Here is a 14,195-nt window from a genome sequence, read left to right as displayed (position 1 = left end):
CTCACTTTGTAGACCAGGCTGGCCTCGAACTCACAAATCCGCCTGCCTCTGCCTCCCGAGTGCTGGGATTAAAGGCGTGCGCCACCACGCCCGGCTGGATCTTTTTATTTATGGTAAAAGGCAGGTACCCTGCTGAGGAGCTGGCTCAGGACCCACCACATATAAGTGGGACATGATGGTCTGCTACTCTAACCATAGCACTGGGGGCCAGAGATAGGCAGATCCCAGGGACTCCAGGCAAGTTCAAGTGAGAGGCCCTTGTTGTTGTTTGTGTGTTTGTTTGTTTGTTTTGAAAGTCTTTATTCTGTAGCTCGGGCTGTCCTGGCACTTGTTGTATGGATTAGGCTGCCCTCACATTCCTGTGAGTGAATACACGTGTATGCACACATTCCAAGGTTCAGTATTTGCTTACAATATTGTAAGGTCAAAAAGTCAGTCAATGAAGCACCAGAGTCACCAGCAGCCCAGTACAGATAAATGACTAAATCATGATGAGTACCAGGCACGATGCTCTCTCTGACCTTTCTGGGGCTTTAAACCTACCCTATCTGACCAGCTTTGATATCACCAATAGCATACGAAACCAGAGGGAATAATGGTAAATGCCTATGATCCCAGTAATTGGGGGGGGGGGAGAGAGGACCAATCTGAGGTTAGATCTTAGCTGTGCAGTGAACTGGGAGTCAGGCTGGGCCTCAAAAACCCAACAAAAGAAAATAGAGAAGATGGAATTGTTATCCTGAGTGAAAAAATCATAATGAAACAAAACCACAAAGCCAGATCATATTTATGGATAAATATATTAGCAAATAAATACATTTTTTCAACATAGTGCCTGATTCAAGCATCTTTCTGTCTGGTTCAGATATAAATACCCATGTGGGTGCCTGGATGCCAGTCTCCCCATTGACTCTGAGGAGAGAAGGTTCCCAAGGAGGATCCCATGTCCATTTTGCCCCCACCTTCACATTGCAGGCAAGGATACTGCCTGAGGGGCTGACAGTGGTCAGGATGCTGGAACTAAGCCACAGGAGGCCCATCAGCCCTTACCCATGTGGTACAAGCTGCCCAGGCCAACTTCCTGCTCCACTTCCACTTGCACACCTTCAGTTGGGTTGCTGGTTTGTATGGCTTACACTGGGAAGGTGGGCCTCCGGGCCCTGCAGACCCACGAGATTACATGTTGCCATTCTCCATCTCTGCTCCAAGAACCTCTCAGAGAGGACTCCTGTAGTTGTGCCTCCTCTGCCTTCATCCCATTCCCCCTCTTCCCAGGTGGAGTTTAGTAGACATTCCTTTCTGCCTGCCCTGGACTTGAGGGAGGAAAGCTTGGAGGATTGATTCCCCTCCATTCCTGGTCTCTACCTCAGAGGAACTGGAGTTACCCGAGTGACAAGGAGTTTGATAATCAAAAGATTCATCCCAGGCAGGTCTGTAACTGTCTCCACCTCTGGGACAGAACTCTATTCCTTGGCTCCCCCAAGCCTGCAGGCTAAGATTGGTTTAAGAACAGAAAGGAAGAACTGCTCCTCCCTGAGCACCAACCAGGCAGGTACCGGCTGGAGAAGGTACAGAGAGACCTCTCTTGGGACTGGGGCTCACCTAAACTCCTTCTTCTTTTGTAGATGAAAGGAAATGATAAAGCTGAGGTTGCCCCCAGTGAAGCCTTGAAAGGAGGTGAGACGTGATCTTGCCCTCAGTGAACCCACTGGCTTGTGTGAGCTTGAAGCTGGGGCAGAGGAGACCCAGCAGGGGGAGACAACCCAGCGGGGCTTGAGGAAAGAGCAGCACCTTTAGGACATCGAGATATTCACTTATAGCTTCCTGTCAAACACTCAGCCTTGAGGAGTCTACCTCACAAATGCATACTGGATACTGGCTGGCTGGCTGGCTGGACACAAGACTTTCTGCACTGTAGGTGTGTTCTGCAGACAAGCATGGGAGCTGGGGCAGGAAACAGCACCTCCCGCCGGCACTCGCCATCAGCACTCTCCTTCTGGTGGTCCCAGGAAGCATGGCGAAAGGAGATGCTTGCTGTGGTCCTGCTCCTCCCAGGAGCGGGACCCCGGGCCAGGTCGAACCCTGAGCCATCTGGAGCACACTCGCCATCAAAGCTTCATCTGACCAGCTCACATCACACAGCCTGCTCGCACAACTCCTCCAGCTCCTCTTCTGAGCCTGCGTGAGAAGAGAGGGGAGAGGAGAGGTCACCGAGGGTCCAGCGAATCTCCTGCTTCTCCCACCTGTAGAGGCTGTGGCAGGGAAGGGACCACAGAGAGGGAGACGCAGGAAATAGGTCTGCGAAGGTGATTAGGTTGAAAACTGAGAGGGCCCCACCCCCGGGAGAGAAAAACAAACCTAAAGAAGTACTCATGGCAACCGCTGTGATCAGTACTTACTATTCATGCATTTGCCCGATAAATATTTATTAGGCATTCATTGTGAACTTGGCTCCCTACCACTTGCTGGACAGAATATCCAAAAAGAATAGGCTAGCAGAGAAGGCATGCGTATATTATGACAGTGGGAGAGAACCAGGGTCCTGAGAGACACATTGAGGGAGGAGCACAGATCTTGCACAGCAGTGAGGAAAGACTTTCTGACAGTGAGGATGTGCGGGTTAGTTGTACAGAAATGGTTGAGCACTAGGTTTGTAGAGACAGGGAAGTCAGTGGGACATTCAGGGCAGCAGGAACGATAATTCGTGTTCACCCAACTCAAAGCAGAGGGCAGAGGAAGGGCAGGGAGCTAGATGGAGCTAGACGGTGCTGGAGCACTGAAGGCCACAGCAGGTTATGTTTCTCTTGCCTGTGGGCATAAGACAGCATCTGACTCTAGACCTTTGAAAGGCTGATGACCCTGACAGGGGCGTGGAGGGACAGAGGGGCCTGTGCTGCACAACTCTATGGGACACAACACTAGGTGTGCAGGCCTCTCAACTTTGAGACCCTGTCAGAGGGAGGCTCCTGCTTTGACCTTCAGGCTGTACTCCCTATAGGTAGGGGCCATCAGCATCGGACCCTGAGAAGTTGACAGAGCTGGCAGAGGCACAGCAGACTGTGAGTGTCGGGATCAAGGAAGAGGGAGGCACAGACCTCAGAGCAAAAGGTGGTCTGATTCTGCCAGCACTGGACGTAGTTTGACAGAGTCCCAAGGGAACCATCAAACACAGTCGGTGACCATGGACATAGCGATTCTACATACTGTTTTCATGCCTGTCTCCCCATGAACCTGGGTCTCCTGTGTGGCAAGCTCTACATCCTCAGAAGCCTGCCTAGGACCTAGCATATAGCTAGCATGTAATCAGGAGGAGGAGGAGGAATGAATGAATGAATGAATGACAGTAGCTCTCAAGCCCTGTCTGTAGGATTCTAGGATTTGTGTTTCAAGATCTCTGGGGCCTTCCTTTGAGGTGAAAGGGTCCTTCTAGCAATGGCTATAGCAAAAAGGTGTGCCATCAGTGTCTCTCAAAGGTGGGAGGGACTGGGAGGTAGTGAGTCTTGGAAAGGATGGATGGTTTACGTAGACAAATGTGCAAAGCTTTGGCTTAGAGCTGAGGATTTAGAGTTCCCATGAAATCATGGCTGGCCTTATTAACAAGAGTGCTTGGAAGAGGAGTCTTAGTGCTCGCTCTCTCTCTCTCTCATTAGTTGTTATTGTTGTTGTTTTGTTTTTGAGACATGGTTTCTCTGTGCTGTCCTGGCTGTTCTGGAACTCACTCAGTAGACTAGACTGGCTTTGAACTCATAGATCTGCTTTTCTCTGCCTCCCTAGTGCTGGAATTAAATGCGTGTGCCAACACTGCCAGGTACCTTAATGGTTCCTTTACCAAAACCCAAGGGCCCCCGGGGAAGCTGAGAACCACCTATGACTTCTGTGTTTCAGGTAAGTTATAATCTCCTCAATTCACCAACCCCTCGGCTGTTTTCACCTGCCTTCCAATATCCAGACAGAGTCTCCTCTTCCCAGAACAAACACTCACCAGGCTGGGCTGGCAGCACCTGGCAGTGTGAGTAAGGACATCTCCTGTCCTCTGCGGTGTTAAAAGTCCACTTGGAATGTCCCTCTCCAGGTAAGCATGGTCCCAGAGGCTGGCGGGGATTCAGATACAACCACACTGGCTGTGAACTTGAGTAACAGGGGCCTGGGACTTCATGTAGCAGCCTCCTATCCGGACCTGGAGGTCTGAACATCAATGGATGAACCTCTGAGGGCCAAGGGTATGCCAGACTGGGACTGTAGTGGGGGAAAACCGGGCAAGCAGTGTGCACAGTCAAGTCCGGGGGCAGAGAGGTTGGCAGGGGTTCTGAGGGACCACCCCGCCGTTTTCTGTGTGGGTGTCTGACAGTGAGGCTGGATTTCTGCAAGTTCAAAAGACTGCTGGGGTTGGGGTTGGAGCTGGGACTGGGGCTAGGGCTGGCAGCTTCTGCTAGGCCAGGGGCTGGCTCTGTAAGGGCCCTGGGCCGTTGTGGGTTGGGAAGCATTGAAGAAGCTGTTGGGTTGGGTGTGATGAGCTGCTGGTCAGGGAGAGATGGCTCCAGCTGAGTGTGAGAAGCAGCAGGCATGGACTGTGGGATCCCAGTTTCTGGGCCAGGCTTCCTGCCATGCCACCGGAACTGCCTTTTGTAGTGGTGGTGGCGGTGACGGTGATAGTGTATGTGGCTGGAAACCTGGGTCTCTCCCGTGGGTACCACTGAGTCCAGCGAGCGGGGTCGAGAGGTCACACTAGGTTGTATCCCTTTCCCTTGGAGATCCCCTTCAGGACTACAGTATACCAAGGGGTCAAAGTCACTGCTCAGGGAGCTTCGGAAGGTGGAGCTGCTGCCATGGATGCCCTGCAGGCTGATGTCTGTGCAGTTGACCACCGAGTCACTGGATGAGCCATGACAGGGCCCTGAGCTGGAGTCACTGGCTGGCCCATCTGCCAAGTAACCGCTGCGTTCTGTACAGTAGCTTTCTCCAGACCCGCTGCTCTCATGAGGCCTGGCCCGTCGTAGGGCCACTGGGCAAACTGCGGGATGCTGAGAGGTACATCGGAGGCGATTCAGCCCCCAGCCCTGTGCATAGGGGTGCGGAGATACTGCCAAGTGCTGCTGTTCTTCTGGAGCCCGGAGATGTGAAGTCCTGGGAAGGCGCTGATGCCGAGAGCCCATGCTTGGCTCCTGGGAGGGCAGAAAGGGTCTAGGTCTTGTGGTCCGGGCTACTGAAGTCCTGGAAGGGCCCAACAGATAGGCAGAAGGAAGATGATAGTGGGCGTGGCCAGGATGCTGGCGAATGAGGTGGAGTCTTCTGCCTGGTTCCTGGTAAGATGGAGAGGCTGCCGGGGCCTGTGAAAATGAATCTCCCTCTGGGAAAAAGAATAGAGAACATGGACATTTAGTTTCACAAGTAAAGACTACATACAGAAAATGAACTAAGAAAGGTGTAGCTACCCATCTGACCCTGTATAGCTTCTGAGCTCAGTTTGGGGAACAAAGAACATCTACTCTAAAATCTACCCACTCCACCCACCAGCCAATAGGGCTCTCTCACAAGGGGCCACCATGAGCTCACAGTGTTCTCTTGGCTGTAGCACAAGGTTCTTCTTTTTTTTTTAAGATTTATTTATTAATTATATATGAGTACACTGTAGCTGGCTTCAGACACACCAGAGAGGGTATCAGATCTCATTACAGATGGTTGTGAGCCACCATGTGGTTGCTGGGATTTGAACCCAGGACCTCTGGAAGAGCAGTCGGTGTTCTTAACTGCTGAGCCATCTCACCAGCCCCTAGCATAAGGTTCTTCTTTCCTTAAGATGTTGATTTCACCTCCATCTTTTAGAAAATTGCGATGCCAATTTTACTAGAACAGGGTCCTTTACTGCCAGAACATTCAAATAACAAATTTGCAAACAAATTAGATTTAGAAGCTACCCCACTGTGAAAACACACTCTTTAAGAAAACAAAGATGGCTTCAGTATGGACAACCTTCCCCGACAGACAAGGTGCTCTTGAACAGTGCACTGCTGAAGCCAACATGGCGGCAGCTGCTTCTCCTCAGCCTCACAAGAGAAACCCTTTCCCACTGGGGCAGCTCTGTCCTACATCCATCTGTACGCACACAGGAGAGCCCTTGAGTTCACCTCCTACCTACGATGTTGAACATGCAGAGGGGGCAAGTCCGATGCTGGTATAGCCAGGGGTCCACACACGTTCGATGAAACTCGTGGAGGCACGAAATGACCCGGAGCTCCTGAAGCAGACAAGAGTGCCCCAACCAAAGGTTACAAGGACCTCCCTAGCTCCCTCTTGGCCTTGCCTTCCTGCAGTCACCTACTTGCAAAGGAACAGAGAGAAGTGGCGGTGTGGGCCTTGGTTGCTGGTGGATTTGTGTTATGCTGCCTGACTCTGGACAAGTTTGGGTTTTACTCTATTTTTTTTTTTTTTGGAGACAGTTTTACATAGTTCTTTTTCCTATCACCCCTACGGCTGGGTGAGAGGCACCACAATGCCTGGTTCAAGTTTCTCAACAGTTTCTGCTGTCCGCAAGGATAAGCACCCAATCTATTCTCCAACCTCCTCTGCCGTGCGGCTAACGTGAGATAATAATGTGTTTAAAGTGCCGCCGCTGCTGGAGCCCGACATGAGGCTCCCTCTCAACAATAGGAAACCTTGTTCTTAGAAGCCCAGCAAAATGGCCAGATCTTAGAGTGATCCCTGCCTTGGAGGACACATAGACCCAGATGTAGTTATGACGTAGTCATACCTAGACCTCTCCACCCCCGTCCCAGGTACCCTCCCCATTCCCAGTCGGGCCCATCTCACCTGCCCCTCTGAGAACTCTTCTAGACAGATGGCACACACGGGGCTCGAGCTGCAGCTACTTCCTGAGTCTGGCCACTCGGCTCGGGCTCGTCTACAACTGGGTTGGTACCTCCTGGTGGCCAACTGGCTGATGGCCCGGGCTGTCCGCTGCTGAAGAGGATCCTGGGGACAGGGATGGAGGTCACACTGAAGTGAGAGCTCTGCTTTCCTTGTTTCTGGGCCCTAGCATGCCCTCAGTTCTGAGTGCCCTTGAGGGCACATCCCTTCTGAGCTCCTGCACAGCTGTGACCTTCCGTCCCACCAGCTCCCTATATCCCTTTAGGCTTTTCTTCCTTTGATGACACATGATATTATTACATGGGGCTGGAGAGATGGCTCTGCGGTTAAGAGCACTGACTGTTCTTCCAGAGGTCCTGAGTTCAATCCCCAGCAACCACGTGGTGGCTCACAACCATCTGCAATGGGATTCAATGCCCTCTTCTGGTGTGTCTGAAGACAGTGACAGTGCATTCACATAAAACAGATAAATAATTGTTTTAAAAAGTATAACTATTCTAGTCTGTGTGGGTGGGTATTTTGTCGGCATGTGTGTCTGCACCTGGGGTGTGCCTAGTGCTCCACAGAGGATAGAGGCATGAAAGGGCGTTGGATCCTCTTGAACCAGAGTGACACAGTGACTCCCAAGCTCGCCCATTGCTCACCCATGGCTAGTCTGTGCTATATCATCGTTTTCTTGATGCAGACTCACCTGTGCTGGCATAGAAAAGGCTAACCCTGTCTCTCCAGCATGCCTGCTCCTCTTTGCTATTTCACAGTTTTCGGTAGCGAGCACAAGCTACCTCCAAAACTATTATCATCTTACTTGCTTCATTGTCTGCTTCCCCTGCCCCTGCCCCTGCCCCTGCCACTAGGACGAAAGCTGCTTTGTGTTTGTTTGTTTGTTTGTTTTGGTAAGTCAGGCTTTCTCTGTGTAGCCCTGGCTGTCTTGGAACTTGCTCTGTAGTCCAGGCTGGCCTCAAACTCAGAGATCCACCTGCCTCTGCCTCCTAAGTCCTGGGATTAAAGGTGTGTGTCATTACCCTGCTGGAAGAAAGCTTCATAAGAGTGGAGGGTTTTGATTGATTGATTGATTGATTGATTGATTTTTGGTCGTTTTTACTCATGGTGCTGTTGCCAACACCTGAAACTGATAATATATATATTTGTCAGTATATACGATGAATGGGTGGGTGGACTGATGGATGGATGGAAGGATGGATAGATAGATAAACAAGGAATATGAGGAGAGGCTGCTAAAAGCAAAAGAGAGCATAGAGTGTTTATTTAAATGGAGGTGGTTTCATGGCCATAAAGACACATGCCTGTCTCACATTCTCCCTTCTCCCTCCACGTTTACACCCATACCCACTTCTATTAGGCAGCCCACACTGCTCACCGGTCTGCTATGGTGGGGGCGGCACCTGATGCGCAGCACTGAAGCCAGGATGATCACAAAGACGGTTCCCACCACGGTCAGGAGGATCCACACGTCATAGTTTGCCTGGAGATGTGGATGGGGGAAGCAGAGAAGAAAAGGGTCATACTCTAGAAAGAGCCAGACCAAGTCAGGAGGGAAAGGAAAGAGACAACTAAAGAGCGGGGAGCTGGGAGCCCCTGGGCCTCCCACCCGAGGGATAAAGAGATGGAACTCAGTGAACTAGGCAGTCCTCTCTGCTTGGGGCTGCAGGAGAGTGATCTCTAGATGCAGCTATGAGAAGTGTTATGTGGGAAGCTATGTGTTTGCAGGCAAAGGAGGACACAATCCCTTTGTGAGGTGGGAGCTACTCGCTGGAGAGCACTGGGGTGGTCAGAGCCTGGGAGCCGGGCAGGCAGACTTCTCTCCTCTGTGTCATTAAACCACAGAGCTGAAAACTGCTTCAGGACCCACCAGGCCCAATCTGTTTATCTTGTCGATGAGGCTCAGAGAGTGGGAGAAACATGTGGCTAGGAGCTGAAGTTGGACTAGAGGGTTTCCAGGGGGGTTGGTGGATAAAGTGGAGGTGGGCTGCAGACCCAAGGCTGAGCCCTGAGACACTTACCCCGGCGGGGGGCTCCTTCAGCTCAATCCACACATAGGCCTTCCTATTCTTGTACACAAACTCCATCAGCTTCGCGGCATCACTACCCCAGATCAGCACTACTGGCTTCGTCAGCCCCAGGGGCTGCTGCAGCTGCAGAGAACAAAGCCCCAGCAGGGCTGTTTGACTTCTGCTACCACCCCAAGAACCCTACCTTCCTCCATCCAGACCCCTCTCCTGGAACACCCTCGAGTCCCTAGGCACCTGCTCAGCAGCTGATCGATCCTCGGTGATGTCAAAGAGTACTGCGTTGGCTCCTCGCTCACCAGCCATTCGGGCCTGCAGAAACAGAGCAGAGGCTCGTCCCACCCTGACCACGGCTGGCTCTCAACCCCAGGTGCTCACACATTCATCTCTCCCTAGGACGCGTACCCTGTCCACTCACAATTCTGTGTGCAAGGAGTCGGGGAACTCACGTTGTATGTGTGCAGAGTCGGGAGCCTGGGATCCCTGGCTGAGCCAGCCCACTGCTTTCAAAGAATAGCAGTCATTCTTTCATTTTGAAATGGACCCCTCACCCAAGGTTCACTGGGTGCCAGATGGTGGCTCTGGCTCCAGGGTAAGACACAGCCCCTGCTCAGGGCTCGAGCAGTGTGAACCAAGGGTAGGCAGTGACCAGCAGTTGGAGGAAGAGAGAGAAGAGCAGAGGACCCAGCCCTGCCTAGCCAGAGGCAGCTATGGACTGCTGTCCCTCAGGAGTGAGACTAAGGCAGAGTGCTGAGAGCCTGGGACAACAGCTCTGACCACCACAGGAGGTCTCCCCATCAGTGTGTCACCCAGGGGTGCTCTCCCGCTGCCACCTCCTAGCATTCCAAGCTCTTTGGTTCCAATTCAGGGCCTTAAAGAGTGCTTGTCCAGTGCTTGATCTCTTTCTCTAGGGTGGGCAGATTGAAGAGGGACTAAAGGGCTGCTCCTGCAAGGACACGCCTGTGCACGGGTACACATGTTCAGTCACCAAGGGCTCCAAGGGCCTGTCTGAGGCAACACAATCTAGCCAGCCATGCAGCAGCAGCAGAAGCAGCGATAAGAGTCGAAGACAGAGCGAGAGGAGGGAACCTGGGGGCCTGTGAGGGGGTGAGAGGAGAAAGATAAGAGAGAAGCAGCCACAACCAACTGTCAAGTACAGGCGCTGTGAAGGACGTCCCAGACTGTAGGCTGAAAGCTTGCCACCTCTGGTGCCATCTCCCTCCCAGGGACCCTGCTGAATCTCTGAGGCCTTCCTGCAGGCAGTGAAGGAGTTAACTCTTCTGCAAGTCACAGTGGCAGGAAGAAGAGGAGCCAGGGCTGGGACTCACTCACACTCCCAGTTCTTTTGATCTATGCTGTCTTCCCAGGGAGAGCCTGTTGGGGCAGGTCTCCTGCCAGGCAGACTGGGAGCAGCTTTGTCCTCCACTCTCTTGCTCCCCAGTCCCCAAGCAGTGGCAGGGGCTAGTGGGCCCCTCAGATCCAGTTGCCTGCAGGCAGGGGACAGGGAGAGGGCAGTGAAACATTTAAGCAGGTTGAGTGTGTGTGTGTGTGTGTGTGTGTGTGTGTTATTTTGGTTAGGAGAAGTTTCTTTTCCTCTCTCTAGCTCCAGGGAGTTGGGCTGGTCCCTCTACAGGGCCTACCTAGGCTAATTGACTCCCACCCCAAGCCCCGAGGAAGTTCTTGGACTCTGCAATGGACTGGGGAAGAAACTGAGAAAGTGCAGTTTCACAGGTCTATCAACCACTTCCTCCCAGAAAGACCAGCCCAGCTGAGGTCCTCCAGACAAACCTTCAGGGTCTGGCAAACCAGGGCTTTCAAGTAGCTAAGAGAAGCACCCCCCTGACCCCCCCTTTAGGGGTGATCCTACTGGTAATGTCAGTCCAGGGATGGCTGAGGAGTGGGAGAGGTACCCTAGCAGTCACAGAACAAGAGTCTCAGGGTCTCAAGTTTCCCATACCCAAGATTCTAGGCCCAGTGTGGCCTGGCTTGGGGACTCCCTTCTTTGGAGATATTCTTACTTCTTTGAAGAATTGGGGTAGGAGGGGTAGAAAGCAATCACTGATGAAGTTCAAACACCCTAGCCCATTACAGCCTATAATTATAAAGTTGTAAAAGTGATCAAAGAACTGGGAGAGTTTGCCAACAGGAGAAAATAAACAGGACTTTCTGGTAGTGGGTTCCTGAGTCCAGTGTTCTAGGGACAGAAAGCAAGATTTAGGGATGAGTAATGGTTCAGCCGGGACCTTCTGTACCCCTGCCCACTCGCACCCAAGAATAGGAGCTACGGAGTGTCTGAGGTATAGAACCTGGGAGACAGAAAGGATGGGTAAGGTCCTACAACCAGAAACCCAGGCTTAGAAAGACAGTGCAGAGACCTCTCTGGATACCTTGGGCCAGCAAGCAAGCAAGGCTCCACCAGGAGCCAATTCAGGGTGTGCATAGAAGGAGCCGAAATCCTGTCTCTTGATCCACTAGACAGCAGTTACATTTTCCTCTACAGAGCACAGTGGCTGTTTCTGTACATCATCTGCTTATCCATTATATAACAGTGCCTACTACGCCAGAGGTGCCAAGGCATTCAGAAGGTTAAGACCTCCCCATGCACAAAAAACCGATAATGCTCACAACATATTTTAGAGCAGTGGTTCTCAACCTTCCTACTGCTGAGACCCTTTAACACCGTCCCTCATGTTGTGGTGACCCCCCAACCATAAAGTAATTTTGTTACTGCTTCATAACTGTAAATTTGCTACTGTTATGAATCGTAATGTAAGTATCTGCTATTCAGGATGGTCTTAGGTGTCCCTTGTGAAAAAAGTTATTTGACCCCTCAAAGGGGTCAAGACCCACACATTGAGAACAACTGCTCTGGGGCATAAATGAAAGGAACATTTCTCACTTCAGAATGTTCTTCCTTCTACTACCTGGTCCCAATTCGACACAAATGCTTAACGCAAAAAAAAAAAAACAGACAAAATCGAAGCAGCCCCCTCTGATGGTGGAAATGGCCTTCTTCAACCTGCTCCTGGCACCTCCAAAAATCACAGCCTTAGCAGAAGATCCTGTTGAAAGTTCATTTGGCCAAAGCCCCACATCTGCTGGGAGGAAGGCTAAAGGGAGGGATTTCTGCCTTTACAGAGCTGGGTCAGGCTGCAAAGATTCCACAGGCCCAGTGGCGCCAGGCTGCCCTTGAGGAAGGGCAGAGGGAAGGAGAAGGTGTATGTTTCTCACTGAGAGCTACCCTTCCCAGAGTGCCAGAGTGCCAATCACAACTCCACTCCCGCTATTAGCTGTGAGACTTTGGGGCAACTCCTCCGGGCTTCCATTTTCCTCCCTGTAAACTGGGACAATAACGGACCCTGCTGCAGAGAGCTACTGTGATGACTACATTAATTAGTCCACGTAAAGGATTTACACGTATGCGTAGTGCATGCTGTTAGCTATTATATCAACGGTTATATATGGTTTGTATATGTAAGTTCATTTATTCCTTAGGATTCCCTAAGACAGCCAGGAACCCAAGACTCAGAGGATCTGTGGACACTGACACTGTGTCTGTGGACATGGCGACAGCTGTGAGCATCCAGAACTTCAGCCTCTACAATACCTACTTTCTGGTCTGTTTTGGCTTAAGGTGTGGTCTCACTATGTAGCCCAGGTTAGCCTCAAACCACAGTCCTACTACTGACTTAGCATTCCTGCATGCTGTGATCATAGGTGTGTGCTACCATGTCCAGCGTGAGAGTCCCTTCTCTTAACCACTGGGTAGGGGTCATCTTGGGACCCAGCTGCGTGTGTCTGAGTCTGATTCCTCCCATTTGTCCAGCCATGATGAGGGAGGGGAGCTGTAAGGAAGCAGACACCAATCCAGGTGCCGTGGCAGGAGCAGTCACAAGAACGGAAAAGTCAAACAGAATTATGGTGAGGGTTCCAGAGAAGAGCGAGAAGGTAAGATAGAAAAAGACAGCTTTTGTGAACTGTAAGAGCACACAAGAGAAGTCTGTCCAGTGGTGGGACATACACTTGGAGTGAGCAAGGCTCTGCATTGAATCCCCAGTCCCCAAAAAGAACAAACCAAAATGAAACAAAATAAACCAGCAGCACTGAAGGGTATTGAAGGGTGATTGCTGTGTGAGACAACAGCATGGTCACTGTCATCATTTACTGAACGATTGGCACTGAATAATGCATTTGCATCTGGGCCGTCCCTTTAGATCCCCATAACTAGGGCAGGAGAGATGGCTCAGTGGTTAAGAACACTGGCAGCTATTTCAGAGGACCCAGGTTCAATTCCTGGCACCCCACATGGTGGCTCACAATCATCTATAACTTCGGTTGCAGAGGATCTGATGCTCTCCTCTGGCCTCTGAAGACACCAAGCGTGCACGCCTATGGTGCACAGATGTGCATGCAGGCAGAACACTGATGTCCATAAAAAATTAATTAATTAAAACTATCCTCATGGTTATTCATGTATAAATCCCATTACTACTCCCCTTTCACAGATAAGGAATCAAAGCCCAGCTCAGATGGGCAAGCCAGAGTATATGTCACACTGAAGGGTGGCTGCTGAGTCTTGTGACTGCTCCTGCCACGGGCACCTGGATTGGTGTCTGCTTCCTTAGCAGCTCCACTCCCCCATCACCTGTTCTAGCGCTCCAGTTCTGCCAGGGATGCGGCCTGCTCTCCCCCTCCCTCCTCCCTCCCCCTTCATTTATTCATTTTTAAACATTTTATTTTACGTGTATGAGTGTGCTGTCCCTGACACACCAGAGGAGGGGATTGGATCCCATTACAGATGGTTGTGAGTCACCATGCAGTTGCTGGGAATTGAACTCAGGACTTCTAGAAGAACAATCAGTGCTCTCAATCACTAAGTCATCTCTCCAGCCCTCCCCCCCCCTTTTTTTTTAATTTTGAGAGGGTCTCATATATCCTAGGCTAGACTTTAATTTGATCTGTAGTCAAGAATGATCTTGAACTTCTAATCCTCCTGCCTCTACTTCCTGAGTGCTAGGATTATGAACATGTACCACACCTGACTTCCCATTAATATTAAGAGAAAACAGAACAGAAACCAACCTGGGTGAGTGATTTTCAATATTTTTCTTTATCAAAGGCCTTATCGTTCCCTTACACTTCCTAGGAACCATAGTGTGTGTGTGTGTGTGTGTGTGTATTATATAATTTGTATCAAAACACTGAACTTAAGAAAATTCTATAAAGCCAAAACAAAAGTAAGTATTTTAGATTTTGGTTTGGCCTGTGAGATTTTTGAGACGTTTGCACACCTCTTTTGAGCTG

At 50.9% G+C, this 14,195-nt stretch overlaps 1 protein-coding gene across 2 annotated transcripts in view; it reads right to left on the bottom strand.

Moving 5' to 3' along the window:
- Positions 1-781: 781 nt before the first annotated feature.
- The window catches only part of Rnf43 (ring finger protein 43), a 72,810-nt gene continuing 59,396 nt past the window's right edge, over positions 782-14,195 (bottom strand). For both annotated transcript variants that reach the window (XM_021175822.2, XM_029483266.1), the window contains 7 exons: positions 9,129-9,203; positions 8,886-9,017; positions 8,243-8,347; positions 6,808-6,969; positions 6,133-6,235; positions 3,983-5,347; positions 782-2,178 (listed from right to left, as the gene is read on the bottom strand). In XM_021175822.2, the coding sequence (XP_021031481.1) occupies positions 2,135-2,178; positions 3,983-5,347; positions 6,133-6,235; positions 6,808-6,969; positions 8,243-8,347; positions 8,886-9,017; positions 9,129-9,203 (1,986 nt within the window). In that variant the 3' untranslated portion in view covers positions 782-2,134. The remainder of the gene's footprint in view (positions 2,179-3,982; positions 5,348-6,132; positions 6,236-6,807; positions 6,970-8,242; positions 8,348-8,885; positions 9,018-9,128; positions 9,204-14,195) is intronic.

The sequence above is a fragment of the Mus caroli genome, chromosome 11, assembly GCF_900094665.2.
Source record: "Mus caroli chromosome 11, CAROLI_EIJ_v1.1, whole genome shotgun sequence".
Lineage (NCBI taxonomy): Eukaryota > Metazoa > Chordata > Mammalia > Rodentia > Muridae > Mus > Mus caroli.
The sequence above is the reverse complement of the archived record's forward strand: the minus strand, read 5'-3'. Positions and strand labels throughout refer to the sequence as shown.